The sequence below is a fragment of the Podarcis bocagei genome (genome assembly GCF_964188305.1).
Source record: "Podarcis bocagei genome assembly, chromosome: 13".
In the NCBI taxonomy this organism is placed as follows: Eukaryota; Metazoa; Chordata; class Lepidosauria; order Squamata; family Lacertidae; genus Podarcis; species Podarcis bocagei.
This window is the reverse complement of record NC_138138.1, coordinates 22012384-22035506: the sequence shown is the minus strand read 5'-3', so window position 1 is coordinate 22035506 and position 23123 is coordinate 22012384. Positions and strand designations below refer to the sequence as shown.

At 44.8% G+C, this 23123-nt stretch overlaps 2 protein-coding genes across 3 annotated transcripts in view; both read right to left on the bottom strand.

Annotated features, from left to right (window-relative positions):
• Positions 1–10321, bottom strand: part of ZNF652 (zinc finger protein 652) — a 40343-nt gene extending 30022 nt beyond the window's left edge. Inside the window, exon 1 of one of the 2 annotated variants that reach the window (XM_081166418.1) lies at positions 10187–10321. The gene's annotated coding sequence lies outside the window, so the exon portion shown is untranslated. Of the gene's footprint in view, positions 1–4413; positions 4570–10186 lie in introns of those variants that run through there. The other variant, XM_081166417.1, reaches the window with a different exon arrangement.
• Positions 10322–11873: 1552 nt separating this feature from the next.
• On the bottom strand, positions 11874–22619 carry PHB1 (prohibitin 1). The gene is made up of 6 exons (XM_081166810.1): positions 22486–22619; positions 20122–20283; positions 18059–18201; positions 16694–16810; positions 14267–14362; positions 11874–12900 (listed from the first exon to the last, which is right to left on the bottom strand). Exons 1-6 carry the CDS (start codon positions 22571–22573, stop codon positions 12688–12690), a joined length of 819 nt encoding a protein of 272 aa, XP_081022936.1. The 5' UTR covers positions 22574–22619; the 3' UTR covers positions 11874–12687.
• Positions 22620–23123: the final 504 nt, after the last annotated feature.

The following is a 23123-nucleotide window of genomic DNA, read 5'->3' as shown; positions in this document are numbered from 1 at the left end:
ATACACCACAGCCAGGCCTGGAACAATTAAGGACACCCTAGGGAGGAGGGAGAGAAGAGAAGAGAAGAGAAGAGAAGAGAAGAGAAGAGAAGAGAAGACAAGAGGAATGACACTCAGCATATCATGGAAATTTAATACACAGAACCATCCCCTGTATCTCATTTTAAACCACTGTTTTATGCAATCCATGTACCTCAACAGAAACTAAAATGAAGCGCAAATACAACACTACAACAGAATTAATGGAAAACATTATCTCAAATCACTACAGTCTGAATATGGACACTGCCAAAACTTCCCCAGGACCAAAAGTTGAACACAGTCCTGTTGAAAACAACCCCGGGCATACACACTGTACTATCTGTTACCCTAGGAGTGTCTGAGAGTTATCAGAATGCCTAATAACACAAGCACATACACAGCCTCCCAGCACTTGCACCATCAAGAAATCCCACCGTATTCCAGATCTAGAAGAAACACTAGAAAAGTTTTTCATCCCATCCCTACCTGTCCTGATTTAAGTAGCCACAGCTACCAAGTACAATCCTATTTCACCCCAGCTCATGAATGCTTCTGCTAAGGCAGCAGTTTATATGGAGAGGAAATATTTCTAGCACTTTATTTTTTGGTGGAAAAGTTTCCATTTCATAAGTTGATTAGTATCAGTGAATGGATACCAACTGCAAATACAATATTAGGCAAGCGTGGCTGTTTCAAAGATTTAGCTTTGTTTCCTCAAAGTGTTGTTTTTTTTAATAAAAAAGGCTAAAATAGAAAATTCTATTTGCGACACAAATTTGCAAAAATTTCCTAGGCAAATTAGGCTATTATTTTTAAACCCCACACGCCTTTACAGAAAGCATTTCAGTAAATACAAGTCACCCTCAAAGAACCAATGTACACTCAAACTTTCGGAAGGATTATTTTAGATCACAAGGTATTACAGCAAGTGCAGCCTTTCTTCCCCTCTCATTGCTCAAACTGAACCAGCTACAATGCAGTCAGTACAATTATTCCCTGGGCCAGTATGCTAGGAAATAAGCACTTACCACAGGTGCAGCAGCTGAAATATCTAGTGCCAACATCCAGATGCTGGCATAATTTTCTGCTAATTCTGGATTATCCCCCTATCATTCCTCCCCCCCCCATACATCCATGACACAGAAAACAGCTGCTACCCCAAAGACTTTTATTTTACAGTGGTACCTCTGGTTAAGAACTTAATTCGTTCTGGAGGTCCGTTCTTAACCTGAAACTGTTCTTAACCTGAGGTACCACTTTAGCTAATGGGGCCTCTCGCTGCCGCCTCAGCGCGAATTCTGTTCTCATCCTGAGGTAAAGTTCTTAACCCAAGGTACTACTTTCGGGTTAGCGGAGTCTGTAACCTGAAGTGTTTGTAACCAGAGGTACCACTGTACTTCCATTTCTCCCAAGGCAGCACACTACCTACCAGTGTTAGAAACTCTCATATATAAGCTTGGTTTCAAATGACTCCTTAAACCAAAGTTTAAGGAGTTATTTGGAACCTAGCTTATATATGAGAGTTTAAGGAATGTCTCCTTAAACCAAGGTTTAAGGAGACATTCCTTAAACTGAATATCTACTTGCCATTTCGGGGCAAGATAGCTCTAAAGTCTTAATTTTCAAAGGATGGACTGACTGTGAATGATTCTCAGTTAAGCATCTGGCTAGTTCAGATGACAACCTTGAGCAAGGTTGAAAGCTTTGAGAACTTAAGAAAAGTCCCTTGATCCAGGGACAGTCTACATATATGCCGGACTCTTCCTACCTTTTTTCCTTAATGGTGACACAGACCATTCATAACAGAAGAATATTAATCACAACTGTGAGCATGGGAGTGGGCAGGGGTAAGTGAATACAAGCGGCAACTATTAACTATAGCACTGCTTCTGCTCAAGCTGCACAGAAAAAGCATTTTGTTCCTGAAATTCATTCTGATTGTGCAGATAAAATATAACTGAAATAGAATTCTACAGGATGCGGTATTCGTGTGTGAAAACAGTCAAGATCCAGTGATCCCTGTACCTTCCTGTTAAGTTGTACTGATTTTTTCCATACATTTAAAGTGTTGTAAGATGGATATTTAGCTGAAGGATCTGATCTGGGATAGCATAATAGATTGCTAGGTGATCCATATACTGCATTAAGAGTAGGGGGTAAAGGGCAGTAAGAGCATGCCCACATGAGTCGGGTTGTCATGCAACCCTGTATGCACATACACAACTCTCCACCCTCCTCTTTTCCTCATTAATCTTTGTTGCCAGCTGCTACCATTAGCCAGTTACACCTAGCAAAACAAACTTGATGCTAAGGCTTCCCAATATATATCTAGCCTGAATAGTGTGGTGCTGAAAATGACAAGGTTGCAGGTTCGATCCCCACATGAGGCAGCTGCATATTCCTGCATTGAAGGGAGTTGTACTAGGTCCCTTCCAACACTACAATTCTATGATTCAGTTCTATGATATGGCCCACAACTTGTTTAGGAGCAACATCACCATCACCACCATCATTATTAATTATTATTATTATTTGTATACTTCACTTCATCTGAAGATCACAGGGTGGTTCACAACATACAAATACAAAATGATAACATAAAATACAGAACAAAAACTAACACAAACAAATTTAAAAGGCTACATAGAATGTTCAATCAGCCAAAAACCTGATTATAAAGAAATACCTTTGCCTGGCGCCTAAAGATATGTAATAAAAACGCCAGGCAAGCCTCCCCGGTGACAGCATTCCACGAACAGGAAGCCATGTGGAAGATGGCTTCAGAAGAAGGGGTTCAAATTTTGATCACATCTCTTCCTAGTTTCAGTTGGTGCAACAATCTCTGCAGGGCATACATTTAACTGCATCACTCGAGAAGGTTTTGAGTAGATCCTTTCTCCATCTTCATCATCCCAAAAGCTGTAAACCCCATCCATCATGCAAATAGCTCCAATTGTTTTTCTAGTTCCACAAACTTCTATCTGTAGTACAGAATAACTCCACCACCCAAGTTCAGCAACCACTACTGACACCCAGAGACTAGCTTACATGAACATACCTAATTCTCACATCACGCACAATTTGAAGGACAGTAGATTTGCATCTATTTTCTTATGAATCCTATTTCACCTGAACAAAACTATCCCATTTGTCTCTCCTGCTTTACTCCAGGAACTATCATGGTGCTCTCCACCACAAATCACCTGAGTTCTCCCATTGGTATCCTTGTGAGAAAGAGCAATAGTAACACTCTCCAAAAGTCTGCTGTATAGCAGCCTAATAATTCTCCAATCTATCACCAGAGGAGCATTTTAAGAGTAGGGAGTATTTAAACAATGATGTTTGAAACAAATGTGTAACTTTCTTTTTCTACAAAATGAGATTTTAAATAGGACTGAACCAATTAATTTTCAGACTTTCTTGGAGTTAGATTCAGGTTGCATGGAGATACATCATCCAAAGATATACTCCCAGGTAAGTTTTTATGAAAATAGTGTGACATAACACATTGATCTGCCTGCTCCAACCATGCACAGGTTGAAGTTAAGTCAATTTACAAACAATAGACACCTCTAGCTTATTTGCAGATGAGGAGTTTGGTCATCGGAAATCTGGGATTTTTACAGCCCTGATTTTAATCATATCAAATATCAAACTTCAAATAGCAGTGGTTTGGAAGAGAAGGAACACTGTGTGTTGGGAAATGATAACATTTCTACTTCAGTACTGGAACATTTTCTTTTTTTAACTTTTCTACTATTTCGCGGACCTAATGTAACAGAACACCCGAGGGTGCAAGGAGTCTCTTAACACTGCTTCCCTTCCCCCAATTCCCAAGATCCGCATTAAACGGAGATATTCCCAGCATCAGAGTTGTCTCAGGAGGCGGCACAACTTCCTCCTCCAACCACGCCAAACCTTTAAAGTGATGCCAAACTAAATGTTCCCCCTCTATGCCAACTTCTCTGCTGAAGAAGCACCTTCCACTTCAACTTTCCAAAACCCCCACACACCCTTCAACTTTCGACTCTTCGACCAACTGAGCTCCCCACCCCCCAAAAAAAACTCGGCCCACGAAATCTCTCCCCCTTTCTCCTCCGTGGTCCAAAAAGGTTGCCAGTTTCAAGGAAGAAACGCTCCCGCAGCCAAACCCTCCGACCCCAAGACACTATCTCAACTGTCCAGATCCCAAGCAAGCAAGAGCACTCTGCACATGCTCAGGTGCACGCTCGCCCCTCCCTGACGCTCCACAGCCGGGCCTCGTTGGCACTTCGAAGCGGGAGGCACGTTACCAACAACTAAGCAAAAAAGAAGGAGGCTGTGGAGCTGAGCAGGAGGAGCTCGGCCTGCCCTTTCCCCAGCCGGAGGGCCTCTTTTCCTGCACGGACTCACCCAGGCCGGGACTCTCCGGGGCTGCCACCGGCGCTGCTCCTCCGTCGCCGCTCCGCCTCCTCCTCCTCCGCCGCCGCGGTCCATGCCTAGGCAGGGGAGGGGGGAAGGTAGGGGCGGCCAGGGCCCTCTTTCCTTCCTGCCCTCCCCCTCGGCTCGAGCCCCCTCCTCGTCCGCCGCCGCCGCCTCAGGACCAGGCCTAGGCCCCGCCGCTCCAGCGGCTGCTCCCACTGACGCTCGCCCTCCCCTCGGCGGCCGCCGCCGCAGCGCTACGTGGCCGCCGCCGTAGCCAACCAAAGTCAGTCAGACACTCAGCCTCGCGACTGCACCGCCCGCTCCACTCGCAACACCCTCCCCCCCCCTCCTCCTCCGCCCCGCGCGCGCTCTCTCTCTTCGCTTTCCCTTCAGCGTCGCTGGCTGGCTTGACTGGCTCGTCGTAAAGGAAGACAGCGAAAGCGCTTGCGTCGTCGCTGTCGTCGCCTGAGGAGGACTTCGCGCGAGAACGCGCGGCGGCTTCCCTCTTTCCCTCCCTCCCCCTTTACTCCTTTCGCCGCCCCGCCCCTCGCCCAGCTCGTAACCTGCGCGCGCAATAGGCGCGAGCGCCGCTTTCTGAAGCGCGGCCGTTCCGTTCCTTTCCCTCCACCCTCGAACGCTGGCTGGCTAGCTGGCTTGGACGGCGGCGCGTGCGTGGTAGGAATCAACGTCTCCGCGCTCGCGCGCTCTGCTGCTCTCACCGCCTCAGGTGAGACGGGAGGAAGGGGCGGGGCCGAGGGCCAACAAAACAAAACGGTGCGGGAGGGAAGGAGGGAGCCAGCCGCGCATGCGTGCTCAGGGGCAGCTATGAAATTCTGCTAGTTTCACTGAAATATATATGTTAATAGCAAACATAATATCCCGCCATTTCCATGTTTTTCCTTCCTCTCTCTTTCTGTCTGTCTGTCGGTCTGTTTGCTTGTTTCTCTGCATTAAGACCGTTCCGGGGTTTTTATTTTTATTTTTTAAAAATTAAAAAAGTAAAAAACCACTATTTCTGTGGAAGGTTTTAATAAATGCTACAGCTGCTGATGGTGGTTGGAAAGTGGGAAGGCACGGAGGTACTTCAGAGTCCGTGCACTGAGAATGCACGCTCTTCAGTTAATTTTTGCGAAGGCGGATCAATGTTTTAGGAATTTTGTTAATAAAAATTATTTATTTATTTATACCCCGCTGTTTTCCCTGACAGGAACTCAAGACGGCTTACAGATAGACATAAAAGCAACTAAAAGCATGGGGGGGATAATTAAAACAACAACAATAATTAAACATTGATATGAGTTAAAGTGCTCTCTCTCTCTTGTCCATTAAAGTCCTTTACATTTCAGAATTAGAGATAAGGTCCAGCTATTTGGAATATACACAGTTGTTATAAGAACTTTAAGGTCTTAGGTATATAATAAATGTTCATAAATGTGCCAGGGAGGCACGTACAGTCATACCTCAGGTTACAGACGCTTCGGGTTGTGTGATTTCGGGTTGCGCACCACGCCGAACCCAGAAGTACCGGGACGGATTACTTCTGGGTTTCGGCGCATGCGCAGAAGCGCTAAATCGCACTTTGCGCAGAAGCGCCTAATCGCAACCCACGCGTGTGCAGACACGGTGCTGCGGGTTGTGGGCGCTGCAGGTTGCGAACGTGCTTCCCACACATTTGCAACCTGAGCGTCTACTGTACATGAGTGTGTGAACCTCGTGTCTGGAGCAGCACAGAGGGACAGTCCTGAAACCATTTTGACTCCCAAGCTGAACAAGTGTTTCTCTGCAAGGAGGTAGGAGGTGAAAAAACCTTCCCATTGTCTCAGGAATTAAGTAATTACCAAAGGAATGGCCAGACTACCAGAAAAGGCAATCAAATAAGGCATTATCAGATAACCTGGCAGACAGGAAAAACAACAACATTCAAATTTCTGTTGTAGACTGCTTTTCTGTGATGTAGGTATGATGTATGGAGGAGTGGTCTTGAGCTTCAGGGCAGGGAATTTCAAAATGGCTATATAAGGCCTTGCGCGCCATTGTTCGAGGTCGTCCTCCTCTCTCCTACACGTGGGGGAGCACCATGTTGCAACAGTCAATAAATATCAGGCTTACTACCGTAGTTGCTTTGCTTCTCAATATTCTCTGGTTGGTCTCTGTTATTTTCTCCTACCGAGAGAGAACCTACAAAAGGACTCTATATGGGCTCTTGGGTACCCCATAAGGGAAACGGAGCAGTCTTTTTACTTATATCACAATGAAGTCAGAAAAGCAGCAGTGTTTGTTACCCGTGAGGGAAAAACAAATCCAATTTACACTTTGGAAATTAATGACGAGAATGCCCATTGCCACTGGAAACAATGGGAGCTATCTGAAGGCCCCTGGGAAATAATGATCTCTCCAAATGACCTTTTTTATATGACTGCTCCACAGAAGTAAAGTTCTTGGTTTGTGTGCAGAAAAACCCCCCAGGTTCAGTCTCCAGCACTGCCGGGTAACGGGAAATAATCCTGTCTGCAATTCTGAATAATCACTGTGGGTGAGCATAGATGACTGTTAGCTAGATAGGCCACTATCTTCTACTCAGTGCAAGGCAGCATCCTAAGCTCCCATAAGAAAGAGCTGCCGTTGTTTCCAGTGGGCATTCTTGTCATTCATTTTAGTCCAGGCATAGGCAAACTCGGCCCTCCAAATGTTTTGGGACTACAACTCCTATCATCCCTATGAACAGGACCAGTGGTCAGGGATGATGGGATTTGTAGTCCCAAAACATCTGGAGGGCCGAGTTTGCCTATGCCTGTTTTAGTCTATCCCAACATAAATACCAGGATTGTTAGGGTTAGCGGACCTAGAAACGAAGGGAAAAGCAGCTTTGAAAAATAGAAGGTAGAAATGTATGCAGCATACGAACGATGCTTTATTGAGGGTAGTTGGGTGGTGGTTGACGCTTTTCTAGTCTGTCTTTTAGTCTCCCCCTTTTTATTATTCTTTCCATGAACAGTGACTGGGTGTGTCTCAAGAACCATCATGCCAAAGTGTTACCCAAATCAGTGCATTTTTTAAAAATGGCTGAGTCCTCAAATGTAGACCAAAACATCCTCAGGAACCAACAGGTAGAGGGGCATCTAACAATAGACAAAAATTGTTCCATGACATCAGGAACCATCATTACAACTTTGATTTAAGGTATCTTCAGTGGCAGATTATGCATGTGCACAAACAACCCTTGCTGGCTGAATTCCATATGTGGAAACCTTTTGACTGAGTAGACTTGGTGTTGACCTACATATGGCATAACAAAGGTATTTGTATATACTTGTTTGATATTTAAGCAGGATTTTATATAATCATTATCATCGCCAGCTTCATCTTTTTAGTGAACAAACTTCAGTGACTAATAACACAAATATAAAAAAGACAAATGGGTCAGGGCAGGCTGTGGGAAAAGGGGTTGTGCTGTCCCTTCCTGAGCATTGATGGATGTATTCATAGTCAGTATGGTGTCGTGTTAGTGTGTCAGATTAGGATTTAAGAGATTGGTGTACATACTAGAAAGTAAGACCCCGAGGTGGTTATCACCAGTGGAAGCCAAGATTTCTAAAAAAAGGCCCAATATGGAGGCCTATTGGCCAAAATATTGGGAATTGATTGAAAGAGTTGGAGATAATTGGAAGCTCCAAAGCCAGGATAAACTAAAAGGTAAGGTGCGAGATTGGTTACATTATGCTCAAATTCAAGAGGTATTTAAAATGGATAAAAAAGTGGGTTTTCAGTTGGAGAAATCGAAACTGGAGACGGAGTTACTAGAACCAAAGACTAAGGTACTTTCAAGGATGTATGACTTGCTGCTTCAATGGAACACACAGGATGAGACAGTTAAATCTGCTATGATAAAATGGGCACAGGATGTAGGACACAACATTATGTCTGAGGACTGGGAAAGGTTATGGAACACCGGTATGAAATTCACGGCATGTAGTGCCTTGAAAGAGAACATTATGAAAATGGTATACCGGTGGTACATGACCCCAGTCAAGTTGGCTAAAATATATCATCTTTCTGATAATAAGTGCTGGAAATGTAAGGAGGCAGAAGGGACATTCTTTCACCTCTGGTGGACCTGCCCGAAAGTAAAGGCCTTCTGGGAAATGATATATAATGAGCTGAAAAAGGTATTCAAATATACCTTTTCTAAGAAACCAGAGGCCTTTCTCCTGGGCATGGTGGACCGGAAGGTGTTAAAGAAGGATAGAACTTTGTTTATGTATGCAACCACAGCAGCAAGGATCCTTATGGCAAAGTTCTGGAAAACACCAGATTTACCCACACTGGAGGACTGGCAGACGCAGCTGATGGACTACATGGAGTTGGCAGAAATGACTGGCAGAATCCGAGATCTGAGCGAAGAAACAATGGAGGAGGACTGGAAAAAATTTAAGGACTATTTGCAAAAACACTATAAGTTGTTTGAATGTTAAGATTTTGCACGACTAAGAAACGTTATGCTTCTGCAATTTATTTAAGTAAATGATAAAGTAAATAATGACGGAAAAATGAGACAAATTAGAAACAAAATATTATGTTTATTAAAAGTATGGAAACTAAATTACAAACTTCTGAAGTTGGTAACATAATAAACTCAAAGGTATAATAAGATTTGAAACAAGATAACAAATTGCTGAACTGGCTAGAATAATGAATGCAATGTCGAGAGGATGTGAGGAGGTCCAAAAGAAAGTGAATTGTTGATGTTTGACTTCTGTTTTTCTTTTCTTTTCTTACTCTTCTTTATATATATATAAAAAAATGTTTCCTGCATGTTGCTATGTAAATTAATCTGTTAACCTATGGAAAGAAACACAATAAAAAATTTTTTTTAAAAAAAAATAAGAGATTGGTGTACAAATCCCCTTTCATTCATGAAGCTCTTTGGGCAACTTTGAGCCAATCATCATTGACTGAATTATCTCAGGGCTTTTTTTCAGCCAGAACTTGCCAGAACTCAGTTCTGGCACCTTCCAGGTGGACACCGTTGCCATTATAAGAGAACAAGGGAGGCATTCATAGCGAGTTCTGGCACCTTTTTTTTCTAGAAAAATAGCACTGGTTATTATGAAGATAAAGTGGAGAGGGGAACCACATGTACTACCTTGAGTTCCTTGGAGGAAAAGTGGAATGTAAACAAAACAGAAATATTTTGGAAATGTTTACCTCTCATATAATCCCTTTTGCTCTCTCCTGGCCCCCATATTGGTATTGAATACTGTCACCAATAATTAAGTACTATCTTTTTTTATTCTTACTTGGGATACCTGCCACAAACCCTGGAGAGCCAGTGCCAGATTTGATGAAGTGAAGGGCCATGGGGGCCGACCAAAGGACCAACCAGTTGTTGACCTTTTTTTAGGATTGAAAAGTTGTTGAGCTTTTTCTATGATTTTACCCCAAAGTTGTTGGGCTTTTTTTTAGGATTGAAGTTGTTGAACTTTTTAAAAGGTTTTTTAGGGGTGGAGTTGTTTGTTGAGCTTCTTTTAGGATTGAAGCTGTTGAGGTTTTTTTTAGGATTTTACCCCAGGAAATAAACTGCTACAAGGACCGGATTAAACCAACCAGCGGGCCGGATCAGGCCCCTGAAGCGGACTTTGGACATGCCTGCCATAGGCCATTCTGGATGGGACTGGCGGGAGTTGTAAACAAATACCCCTGGAGAGCACCAAGTTGGCTATGCCAGGACAACACTGGACTAGATGGTAAAAGAATATCTGACCTGGTATATGACTGTTTTCTGTGTTCCCCAGAGAGAGCATGGTGAGGTTGGTATGCAGACGTTCTCCACCCGCTGCATCCAAAAGCACATTCTAATCTGCCTCACAGCTTCTACATTTGCAGGTGAAGAAACACTCTCACACCACCTGCGCATTGGCATGAGAGTGGGATCGTTGCTTCTTGGAAGACAAGTATATGCGGCAACGTACGGCAAGAACTGAAGCTTGGAGCAGCTGCCAAGTGAAACCGCAGGGAGGATATGGAAGGGAGATTATCTGTTGGGATTGCAGCCAGGATGCCTGGGGAGAAAAATGCCATGAGAAATATTCCGAAGGCTAGGGAGCATCTATGTGGAAAGCAGATTAGGCATCTTCAGTCTCCAGTGCCAACAGGGAAATCACGGTCCCGATTAAGATCTGCAGCTGAGGGGCAGGCGTGTCACGCTGTGTGTTGGCAAATGGCTGCAGTATGCGAACAGGTGTGGGTTTGTTATGCAGTTTCCTTTCTTTCTCTGCCCAGGTGACATGTCCTTTCATGTGAAAATGGAGATCAAAGGTGGGGGCACTGTAGGCAGCCAAAAACAGCCTTGTGAAAACAGGCACTGCAAAATTGACCATGCAACACTTTGAATATACGTTTCCACTTACAAGGCAGACTTGAGGAGGCCCTTGGGCAAAGTGTGTTTTGGTGAGTCATCTCTTCCGTCAGTGAGCCCTGGCTGCGGTGGCAAAGCAGGGCTGGACAGCTAACTCTAGCCATCACATTAATTTCCCATAATGCCCCAGAACAATGCTAGGCCCAGGGCATTGTGGGAAATTTAAAGAGTGGCTAGATCCAGCTGCTACGTGCTGCTCTGAGTGCCAGCCCAGAATGTAACATTGGCCTGTGGCAGGAATCATCTGTTGACTCTGCCAGTGAACAGCACCTAGCTTCAATTACCTTACTGCCCTTGTTCTTAATACTATACAAGCTTCTCAATTTATTGCCTAGCCATGTCTCAAAAAACATTGGGCAGGACATCTTTTTCTTCCAGTGGTCTTAACATATGCATCCAATGTTAGTTCTCCTCAGAGTAGACTCACTGAAATGAAGAGGACTAACCTAGGCCCAAATATTTCAAGGGGTTTACTCTGAGGAGAACGTAGTTGGATATAATTTAAAGAAATCTGCTTCTGTGGAAATATGAGGCCCATGAACGAAACACATTTAGAAACTAAGCATTAATTTGATAGGCATCTTTCCCAGAATCTGATTCACTATGTCCCAGGCATGTGTCAATCACACAATTCAAATGCAGGTTAACATTCAAATGAACACTAAATTTAGTAACTGGGCAGTGGGGGGTGGGTGGGGTAGCAATCCTGTTTTTTTGCTAACCTTAAACACTGGCAGAACCAGCTGTAAGATTTTAGAGGCTTTTCTGGGACTACTTGAGTGCAAGACAGTCAACACGGCACCTTCCAAATGTTGTTGGACTACAACTGCCACCATCCCCAATCACTGACCATCCTGGCTGAGGGTTAATGGGAGTTGTAGTCCCAATCTGCCATCCACACTCAACACTTTTTCCGCTAGATTTTCCTCCCCACCTCTGATGGAAAATGCAAATTGTGAAAAGCAAACACAACCATAAATTTTGGTAACACTGTCAACGTGCTTAATACAAACCACGCAGTTAAGAAGGGGCATTTTATTTGTTCATTTATTGAAGGTTGGTTAGTACAATTTCATATTTTGCAATATGTTAAAGTGAACATCTTTTAATTAAAAGGGCCCCAATAACACACGCATGAATGCAGCCTATCAGTGGAATAAGTACCCCTCTTAAAGCTGGGCCTTGAGACATGTGGAATAGATGCTTGCTGCCTAAAAAGTCAGCCTTTTTCTGCACAAGGTCAGATACAAGCTACAGAGAAGAGAAAGAGCTGTCTCCAAGAACTGTAATTCCACATATGGGAACATTATAATCTCAGATCTATACAGAACTGAAACTATGTCAGGTGTTTTAGATATGCGCTGTTGCTGTCTGAAGCATTACTGCAGAACCAGAAATTAGGGAGAAATAAACCAGGAAGAGGAGCTGGTATGCTACCTGTATGACACTAGATCTGGCAGGAAAGAAGGTGGGGCAAGGAAAAAAAACCCCTTCTCTTTTCCATAAACAGCAGCAAACCAAAGTTGGCCTAGTTCCGATTACACAGACCGCAGGCTGCTATGGCAAGGTCTTACCAAAACAAAAGGCTTTCCCAGTGGACAAAAACAAACACCCCCCCCCCACTCCTTTACAGCTTTTATTCCAAGCACTGATCTGCTAAAAATTATATTCTAGAGTGGGAAAGGGAGATTGCCTTAATTAGATCGAGAGATTTTACATCCATTTGATTTCCTGCTATCTGTCAACCCCCAGATGGGGAAATCTCAGTGATTATATACTTATGACTCATCTGTTAAGTTTCAAGGGAATAGTAGAAAAAAACATGAGGATGGGGAGAGTCAGGACACTCATTGTGGTAGCTGGAGCAACACTGACTGTCCTGAGGGCAGGTAGGTGATGTTGCGGGAGCGCGAGAGCTGGTAAGCGATGTCTTCGGCTGCCTCAAGTTTGCGCAGCTCAATGAGGCCGTCGCCCACTGAAGACAGTGACGTGGCGATGAGCTCAGCTGCCTTCGAATCCCCCTCAGCTGAGATTATAGCGGCTTTCTTTTGCTGCTCTGCCTGTGAAGGGGACCGGGTTGGGGTGGGGGGAGAGATAAGATACAGACAGTGAACTTTGGCCAAAGGGCAGTGCTGATAAACAGGTCATGTGCCCCCAATAATAATGAACTCAGGTGGCGCATGCCGACAGAAGTGTAACCAAAAACAGGCATCCGAGAAAACCAGAGTAGCAGCAGTTATCTGCAGACTTGCATGCGCAGATACACTCAGTGATGGCTCAGCATGCTCAGTAGCCATAGGAGTGTCAGAAAAAGAGACCAGACTCCAATTGCGGACCTAGGCTAGGCAGCGTCAAGCAAGTCATCATCTTTCACAGCCCAGCCTATTTTACAGGACGGTCAATGAGATAAATGAAAAGGGCCAGTTTAAAGGTAAAGGGGACCCGTGACCATTAGGTCCAGTCGCGGACGACTCTGGGGTTGCGGCGCTCATCTCGCTTTATGGGCCGAGGAAGCCGGCGTACAGCTTCCGGGTCATGTGGCCAGCATGACTAAGCCGCTTCTGGCGAACCAGAGCAGCGCACAGAAACACTGTTTACCTTCCTGCCAGAGCAGTACCTATTTATCTACTTGCACTTTGACATGCTTTTGAACTGCTAGGTTGGCAGGAGCAGGGACTGAGCAACGGGAGCTCACCCCGTCGCGGGGATTTGAACCTCCGACCTTCTGATCGGCAAGTCGTAGGCTCTGTGGTTTAACCCACAGCGCCACCCGCGTCCCTGTCAATGAGATAAATGAAAAGGGCCAGTTTAGGTGGTTTCAAAAAACGAGTTAAGACAAATTCATGAAGTCTTCCAAGGCTTCAATCCGAGCCCAATTGAGTTCAGTAGGACTTAGTTCTGAGTAAACATGCTTAGGATCGCACTGTAAGTCTGTTACAGTGGCTATGGGTCATGCCAGGTGCAAGCAGCCTCCAGATTTCAAGAGGCAATTCCACTCGCTGAAGAGCAAAAACAGGATATGGCGGTTGCTTTCTTCTCCTGCTTGTAGGTTTCCCAGAGAACATCTGGCTGGTACTGCAGAAAATAGGATGCCTCTGGTCTGATCCCAGAGGATTCTGATGTCTCTTATGCAGGGGTGGGGAACCCACGGCCCTCCAAATCCTTTTTCACTCCCAACTCTCATCAGCTCCAGACAATGGCCAGGCTTGATGGCATTTGTAGTCCAACAACATCTGGAGGGCCACAGATTCCCCAAAGCTGCTCTAAAGCATTTGCAACACAGAAACGGTGCATTGGAAGGGATGGGTTCTGCAGAACATGAAGCAAGTGGAACACTGAATGAGGTGAAAAAACCCCACCTCGGTTGTTGCATTGGCAAGACCGACGACAGATGTTGAGGCCTGCTGGCAAGCTCAACGTCCTCACCTTTTCCACGATGAATCTGGCTCTCTCTGCTTCTTGCTGTGCGACTTGCTTCATTTCTACTGCCTCCGTGAACTCCTTTCCGAATGTCAGATGTGTCTAAGAGGGAAGAATAAATGCACGTGCTCAAAAAACATTTCTTTATTGTCTTACTTCCAAACAGATTCCCAGGGCAGGAGATGTACAAGAGGACAGAGGCTTAATTGAAACATAGTAGAACACAAAGTAATTACAAAGACGACCAAGGGATTATAAAAAAATTTAAAATGACTGGGTAAATAAAAATATGCCTTAACCCGGTGCTGAAAAGATGGTAAAGTAGGCACCAAATCTGGAGAAACATGATCAGTCCCAAAAGGAGGTAAGGTCCACAGCTTATATGCAGGTTTCATTTAAGCACCACTGGCTTAACATATGTATTGCACTGGCTGCTGTTTTCTTTTAATTGATTAGGTTAGCAACATCTACAGACTTGGTACTTTACAAACAGGTTTGACAGGTCTCTGCTGCCCCAAAAGACTTACAGTCTAGAAAAGAAAGGAAAAAAACACAGAGGCAAACAACATAAGGAAAACAACAGAGGAAGGTGGGGTGATGAAGGGGGTAGGGAAGGAAATTAGGGGAAGAATATGTGATTATTTCAGTTCTATGCACTTTCAGTTAGCTATATTAGGGTACTGGGAGGCTGTTCCAAAGTAGGAATGGGCAATCTAGGTGTTGCTGGACCCATCAACTTCATCAGCCTTATCAGTGACTGCGATGCAAAGCCAAATCTCAAAATTCAGTTCAATTGAGCATTTTTTCCTATTGGATGCTGTGTGTGTTTCTCCCTGTTCTACTTGCTATTGGATGTTGCATGTTGTTTAAGCAATCTTGTTAAATTTATAGTATTGAAATACGAGGGTGGGGGTTTGTATGTTGTTATATTTTTGTTTTGCTGTGCTATTATGAAATTTGTTACTTTTTTTTGCTTTGCAAAAAACTGTTTTTTTTCCTTTGCATTTGTTAGAAATGCACGCCTGTTTCTTTGTTGTAAGCGGTTTTGAGCATTATATTTTAGTGGGAAAGTGGCATACAAATAAAATAAAAATTTATTACAAAGCTCTTCAGTACGTTATTCACAACTTTCCCCTCTTCTCCTTTTCTTGGAATCATAGGACTACCGCATCCCTGTTGTTGGTGGCTGGCTGGCTGAGTTCTTGCATTCTTACAGGCAAAGAGCACTGCAAAGCCAGAGAAATAAGAGTATACCATATTCTAGAACAGAGCTTTCCAAACTTTTCATGTTGGTGGCACACTTTTTAGACATGCATCGTTTCGTGACACAGTAATTCAGTTTTACTAGCAAACAGGAGGTTAAACTAACCCCTTTCCAACATGGGGTGTGTTCGCGTGATACACCTACACACCGCAGCTGACACACTAATGTGTTGTGACACAGTTTTGAAAGCTCTGTTCAACAATATCCTGGCTCTCAATTGTGAAGGTTTCTAAGCATTTGGTGATAACAGCTTTGGAGTGTGGACAGAGACGCCACTGAGGGACTTGAGAATTTTGCGTTGCTTTTGTTTGAACCTCGATAGCCTCCCAAACCTCTCACTGCCTCCAGCAGAGGCAGCCCTCAAGCTTGCTCACTTCTCCCAATTGTACTTTGAGCATCCCTTTGATGGGGAACCCTTGACCTGTCAGATAGTTAAGACTCCTACTCCCATCAGCCCCTAGCAGCACTACAAATGGTTGGGTATGATGGGAATTGCAGTCCAACAACACCTGAAGGCCCATAGGCCCACTTTAAGGATCAAAACACAACCTTGGCCTGAATTCTGCAAACCGGCTGCGGTAGCTGACCAAAATCACAATCGAGACCTTACTATTGGTTTGCGGTATTGGAAGGGCTAATCATGGCCTTAAGGTTTGCATGCCCGGCAGGTGAAAAACAAAATCACTAAACTATTTAACTCTGGAGAAAATAAGAGACGAACCTAACAGCTTCTGAATAAACACATATTTTTTTTCAGCAGTAAATATTCCCCCGATCCAAATCTTCTGCTTCCTCTGCCATGAATTTTTTTTCACTGCAGATTTTGTGGTGCAGAGAATGGAATTTGAAGGGTCCAGTCCCTAAAGTCAGAGTGGGAAACCTGTGATCCTCCAGAACAGGCATAGGCAAACTCAGCCCTCCGGATGTTTTCGGACTACAACTCCCATCATCCCTGGCCACTGGTCCTGTTAGCTAGGGATGATGGGAGTTGTAGTCTCAAAACATCTGGAGGGCTGAGTTTGCCTATGTCTGCTCCAGAATTTGCTGGATTAGAACCAGTGACTACTGGCCACGCTGGCTGGGGATGATAGGAGCGGGAGTTCAGCGAGTTCTAGAGGGCCACAAGCTTCCTTTCCCTGCTGTAAACCAAACTAGAAGGTAGCTCTTACCAAGGAAACATCATCTAGGATGAGGCCAAAAGTTGCTGCTCTTTCCGTGAGGTCTTCGCTCACTTGCCTAGAAACGAGTTCTCTCTGCGTGATCAACTCACCAGCATCAAAGCGAGCCTAAAAAGGAGACAAGCAATGATAAATGCGGAAGTAAACCAAAGAGCTTTCGTTAAAGCTGCAAGCCCTTGTTACAACATAGCCTGAAGGAGCCTGCAAGGGACGCTGCTGGATGTGGATTGCCAAGTCAGCATCCTCTGATCCAGGCAAATGCATGGACACACCTTCCCGGCTCTTTCCCTCCATTACTCTGAGACATTATCCAATACCACTTTAGTTAAGGTAAAAAAAAAAAAAAAAAGGTAAAGGACCCCTGACGGTTAAGTCCAGACTACAGTGTTGCAGCACTCATCTCGCTTTCAGGCCGAGGGAGCTGGCATTTGTCCACAGACAGCTTTCCGGGTCATGTGGCCAGAATGACTAAACAGCTTCTGGCTCAACAGGACACCCTGAGGGAAGCCAGAGTGCATGGAAACACCATTTACCTTCCCGCTGCAGTGGTATCTGTTTATCTACTTGCACTGGTATGCTTTCAAACTTCTAGGTAGGCAGGAGCTGGGACAGAGCAATGGGAGCTCACCCCGTCACAGGGATCCAAACCGTCGACCTTCTGATCGGCAAGCCCCAAAGGCTCAGTGGTTTAGATCACAGTGCCACCCTTTACCACTTTAGTTAGCACCGAGCTAGACATGACACTGTTTATGCTATTGAAAATTATTAAAAAGAAAAGCAGTGGGAAGAGGTGATCTAGATCAGAACTGCAGAAGTGGCACAGGGTAAAAGCCCCTCTGCCCACATCAGGGTTTGTATCAGGCCAGCCACACCTACCATTTATTATTTTATTTATTATTACTATTATTATTGTTGCTGTTATTAGAGTTTATATAATGCCCTATACCTGGAGGTCTCAGGGCGGTTTAACCCTCTCACATCTAGCTTGGCCCTTGGTTAGTATTTAAAAGGATCAATCCTAATGGAAAACTATGTGACCCAAAGTGTGCTGCTGGTCTCCATGTACCCCTTAAGATCTCTCCTTTGGCTTTCTAATACAACCGCTCCCCTTTTCCTTCCTTCAAAGGATGAGAAAAGAGGAACACAAGGCCCAAAGATAGGGGAGGGGCAGCTGAAGCCCTCCAGCTCTTGTGGGACTCTAACTCCCATAAGCCCCTGCCAGCATAATCAACAGTCAAGGATGATGGGAGCTGCAGTCCAAGGTTCCCCAGCCCTGCCATTTAGGGCTCCAGTATTAATGGAGCCAGAGGCTTCCAATGAAAAGAGGAATATCACCAGCTGTTCCTTGGTCCTTACCACCACAGATTTGAGGATCTCAGTTGTGATGGAAGGCAGCACCCGCTCATCGTAATCCTCGCCGATCGTGGTGAAAATCCGGGGGAGTTGCATGGTCACCGGCCTGAACAAGATCCTTAGTGTGATGTTCACGTTCTGTAGATCTACCGGGGGAGGGAAGCAGGGAGAGGGGCAGAGCAGGAACAAGTCTCAGCAACTGCTAAAGGTCAAAATGTTAAGCTGGATTGGCGGCGGCGGCACAAATTCCACCACTACTGCTTTAGGGGTTCGCAGGTGGGACCCGCAACAAAATGTTGCTGGCATCGAGTGTTGCTGTGCAGGATTCCGGACACTCAACTCTGTCCCCCACTCTCAGTTTTCAGTTCCTGCCCCCTCCCTAAAGCAACCGCTGCTCAGAGTCCAATATCCTGCTCAGAACACTCACTGCTCAGTGAGCTCTTGGGAAGAGAGGATTCTAAAGGTTTTATGTACTTCTCCCCACAAACTTGCTAATGCCACCCCCACTTTGGATATATAAGCAGCAGCACTGAGATGGCTATGACTGTTGTTGTCGGCATCCGTCCGTCTTGAGAGACAATGGAGCACACCTCCGGGGGTGAAGTCAAACCGCTGTGTCAGCAGCAGCAAAGTGAGCTCCCTGGTGTACAAGCCAGGGCATTGCATACAAAGTTCTTTGGCTGCCCAGATGCCTTGCTGATGCAGTCCAAAGGAAAGCAGAACAATATGTTTGGCACCAGCTTGGCTGCAGTTGCTGCCGGAAGGAGCAGTACAAGGTGCCATTCAACCATCTTAGGGACTCCAAATTTGTGTAGGGTTTACTCCTTAGCCTTTTCTTCTCCTGAAGATGTCCCTCAAAGGCAGCGGTGGTTTAAGATCAGAGTTTTCCTTTTCCTAGATGGGCTGCCCACCCAGGTTGACAAGCCCCATCTGCTCCTCACTTCCGTCTACAGCATGTGCAGAAACTGCCTTCTTGATTGTTGGATCCACTACAGCGGTACCTCAGGTTACATATGCTTCAGGTTACATATGCTTCAGGTTACAGACTCCTCTAACTCAGAAATAGTGCTTCAGGTTAAGAACTTTGCTTCAGGATGAGAACAGAAATTGTGCTCTGACGGCGCGGCAGCTAAAGTGGTGCTTCAGGTTAAGAACAGTTTCAGGTTAAGAACAGACCTCTGGAACGAATTAAGTACTTAACCTGAGGTACCACTGTATTGGTTTTGTTCGCTCAATCTGCTGGAGCTTGTCTTCACATGCAGGGGAAGTCCCTAGCTCCCTGAGGGTTTGAGACACACCGACCACCCACACGGGGTTCAGCTGGCCAGTCGAAGCCATTCTCGGGGAGTGGCTGCTATTGCATGTTGGCATCTTCTAGGAGTCCTGGGTGAGAGCTGGGTGCAAGGACAAGCTGGACAAACCACCCCAGGAGGAGTATGACATGTCCCCTACCAGAGGTATTAGGTAAAGGTAAAGGGACCCCTGACCGTTAGGTCCAGTCGCGGGTGACTCTGGGGTTGCAGCGCTCATCCCGCTTTATTGGCCGAGGGAGCCGGCGTACAGCTTCCGGGTCATGTGGCCAGCATGACTAAGCCACGTCTAGCAAACCAGAGCAGCACAAGGAAATGCCAATTACCTTCCCGCCAGTACCTATCTACTTGCACTCTGACATGCTTTCGAACTGCTAGGTTGGAAGGAGCTGGGACCGAGCAACACGTTGCGGGGATTCGAACTGCCGACCTTCCGATCAGCAAGCCCTAGGCTTGGTGGTTTAGACCACAGCGCCACCCGCGTCCCACCAGAGGTATTACCCCTCCCCTAGCACCCCATACACCCCTTGCTATGACTACGTGCAACGTTATGGGAAAGGACATATTCAAATGGATGTCTTCTTTCTCAATATTAAAGCAGCCTTTATACCTGCTGCTAAAAAAATGATGCATTTGGGGTCAGAAGCTGGTATGTAGTTAGGGCAGCTTGCCTTTGTGTTTAGTTTCTCGTTACCCAGACCCAACTTCCGACTCCCGAGTCCAGAGGATAAAAAACTGCATCCACCCACTGCTCACCTTTGCTGCCAGTGATTACAGGAACGTTACGTGGGCGTGAGCGGCAGTCGAAGATGATTGGCTTCTGCACCCAGGGAATGAGAAAGTGGGTCCCTTCTCCCACCACTATGTCCTGGACGCCTCGGAATCGGTCAAAGATGACAGCCCTGTGGCCTGCGTCAACTAGAGAAGAGAGAAACAGCTCATCAACATTGCAGTCAAAACACAAAGAAGAAATATTGAACGATTATGTGACGATCGCTATGCCCAGATTCTAGGTAAACCTGGATTCATTTACACGTTCTTCTGGAGGCTGTTTTTTTTTGGGGGGGGGCACATGACATAGGTGAATGGGGCCAGAGGCAAAACTGGGAAGTTCAATAAATGTGAATTTTACATTTGCGCCATCCACACTCCTGAAAAACCATTTTAGAAAACCATTAAGAAAAATCAGTTGAACAGCACATGTTCAAATCCCCAAACACTTACCAATACACCCCCCCTACTCCCCATTTGTCCTACTCCCTTGGTGGACTGGTCTTTTTCTTCCACCTCACCGGTGCATTCTTAAAGGGACACTGTATTAAAGAATACAAATGGGCCTGAAGAATGGAAGCCCCTTTCGGATTATTTGAAGAAATTTTACAACATGAAGAATCTGCAAACAGGTTTTGAGTTATGAGCAAAAGAAAGGATTAGAAACTATTGTGCTAGGAGGACTATGATACAAAGAGTGTGGATAGGGTGCAGCAAAGGGGTTGAAAAGGAAAAATGGTTGGGAAGTCAAAAATAGAAAAGTAATTTCTTTTTTAAAGGTATTGGAATTTTATGAAATTTCAGAAATTTAATAAAAACACACACACACACACACACACACACACACACATTACAAATGGGCCAAACAGGTCCTGCAGCAAGTTGTTTTGTGGAGTGCTTGATTTAGAGCAGGGATTTGATTTAAATCAAATCAAATCAATGTAAATCATGATTTAAATCACTAGTCTGTAAGACTTGATTTAACTCATTTTTTTTTTAACAGAAAGACTCATTCTTGCTGGTATAATCTTAATATTTACAACCAGATGAAGGTTTCATTTTTGGAATAATAAATTTTCAGGGTAGTTTTTACAGTTATATCAAAAATTAATGATTTGGTTATACTATTGAAAATACATAGACAGATAACTTATTAAACCTCACAATAATTTCATAATTAACTGTTTATATTTTGACAACTTTTCTGCTGTACTTTATTGGAAGGAGAAAAATAATCATTAACAATTTAAACAATTTACTTAACTAAAACAGTAACAATGTAGCATATGTATCCATGTTTGTTAACTGATGTGGGTTTTTTTAAACAACAACAACCTTAGACTGAGTTTTAGCCCACATGAAAAACTTGAAACAAATCCTTATTTCCTGATGAATAGCCTTTGGACTATAATGTAACTTGAATAGAAAACTATCTTTAGAAAGATTTTTCCTCCAAAAGCATTTTATTTTATTTTTTTAAAAAAATCTGATCTATATTTTTTAAAAAATTGATTTTTTTTTTTAAAATCATTTATTTTTATCCACCCTGATTTAGAGTTCCGCCAGTCATGCCCCCTTCCAAGGTATGTCATTCCATTCACCAAGCCATCAATGTTCTATGCACATTGAGCACGCTCAGTCCCCAAATATATTTTTGTACTTCTGCAGGCCTTGGCGTTTGTCCAAGCCACCCACTTTGGTGAGATAAGGGCTGGTGCTCAGAGAACGAGTTTGCCTATAAATAGGACTAAATAAGCACATTCCTCCTTCTCCCCACTACAAAATTACAGAACCACGTGAAGCCAACAGCACTGGCCTAAGTTGGATGAACTCAACGGCTACCAAAGCGCAAGTGATCTATAAGAAAGATAGGGAATTAGGCTTGTTGCAGCCAAAGCATTTGGGACTGTCTCCTATCGCACCAGTAGACCAGGCGTAGCCAACGTGGTGGTTCCTTCTGGATCTTTCTGGACTACAACTCCATCAGCCCTGGCCATTCCCTCTGTTGGCTGGGGCTGACGGGAGCCAGAATCCAACAATAACTGGAGGGTGCCATTTTAGCTACCGCTGCTGTAGACCATATTCAGGAGAAATACCGTAACTGTATATTCACTGCTGTGCTTTGTTTTTATTTTACGACTGCAGCACCTATAGAGGTGAGGATCCAGACCCTCTTTTTATAAAAATCACTGCTACATAGCCTGTGGGAAAGGCTAGGATCCTGTAGACTCCCATCTTATTCCACAGGAAAATCATGAGAGGGTGTGGTTTGTTTTGGGCTGAAGAATTCCAGATAAACAAAAATAGTCATGCAACAGCTCAGTGTTATGGAAGAAAAGGCCTCCTCACCGTTATAAAGAGCAGAGTTGACGACTCCGCCGGCAACTGCCAGCCCCAGGCCAAGTTTGCCGATTGTCTCAAAGATCTTGGTAGCCATTGGTGTCAGCTCAAATCCGCCTCCTGTGTTGCCGAAAAAGTCACACCTACTCAAACATAAAGGAAAGATGCAGCAGCATTAGACAACTCAAGTCAGCGAAACAGCTTCCCAAAAGATACCATTGCAGGGGGTTGGACATGACCACCAGGGTGGTTCCATCTCTCCAATCCTATGATTCTAAGCCCCCCAGCCCCCCCCCAGCTTGCAATGCACTCCAAGGCATCTGGAACACAGTTTGAACAGAAGCTTCCTGTGCTTTTTCTACACTCGTCTCTTACCTCAACCCCATATTTCCCCCTTCTCAGGGACCACTGCCTTTCCCAGTCTTGCATTACCCGCCACCTTCTCCCCTCAACCCCCCACCCTCTCTCACCATCACTATATTCTACCGCTGCTTACTTTTTAATTTTACCAATCATGAGAGCTCTGCTGCTGCAGCACGAGACTCCTTAATCTCAGGGTTGTGGGTTCGAGACCAGAGTTGGGCAAAAGATTCCTGCACTGCAGGGGTTGGACTGAATGAAGCTCTACAATTCTATGACAGATACTG

What these genes read in the sequence shown, in the direction of transcription:
- PHB1 (XM_081166810.1), bottom strand. Translation starts at nt 22,573, where the DNA reads ATGGCTACCAAGATCTTTGAGACAATCGGCAAACTTGGCCTGGGGCTG. An exon ending in AGATCCTCAAATCTGTGGTG is followed by an intron (nt 16,811 to 18,058) that starts GTAAGGACCAAG and finishes TCTCCTTTTTAG; the next exon opens with GCTCGCTTTGATGCTGGTGA. An exon ending in TCCTAGATGATGTTTCCTTG is followed by an intron (nt 14,363 to 16,693) that starts GTAAGAGCTACC and finishes CTTCCCTCTTAG; the next exon opens with ACACATCTGACATTCGGAAA.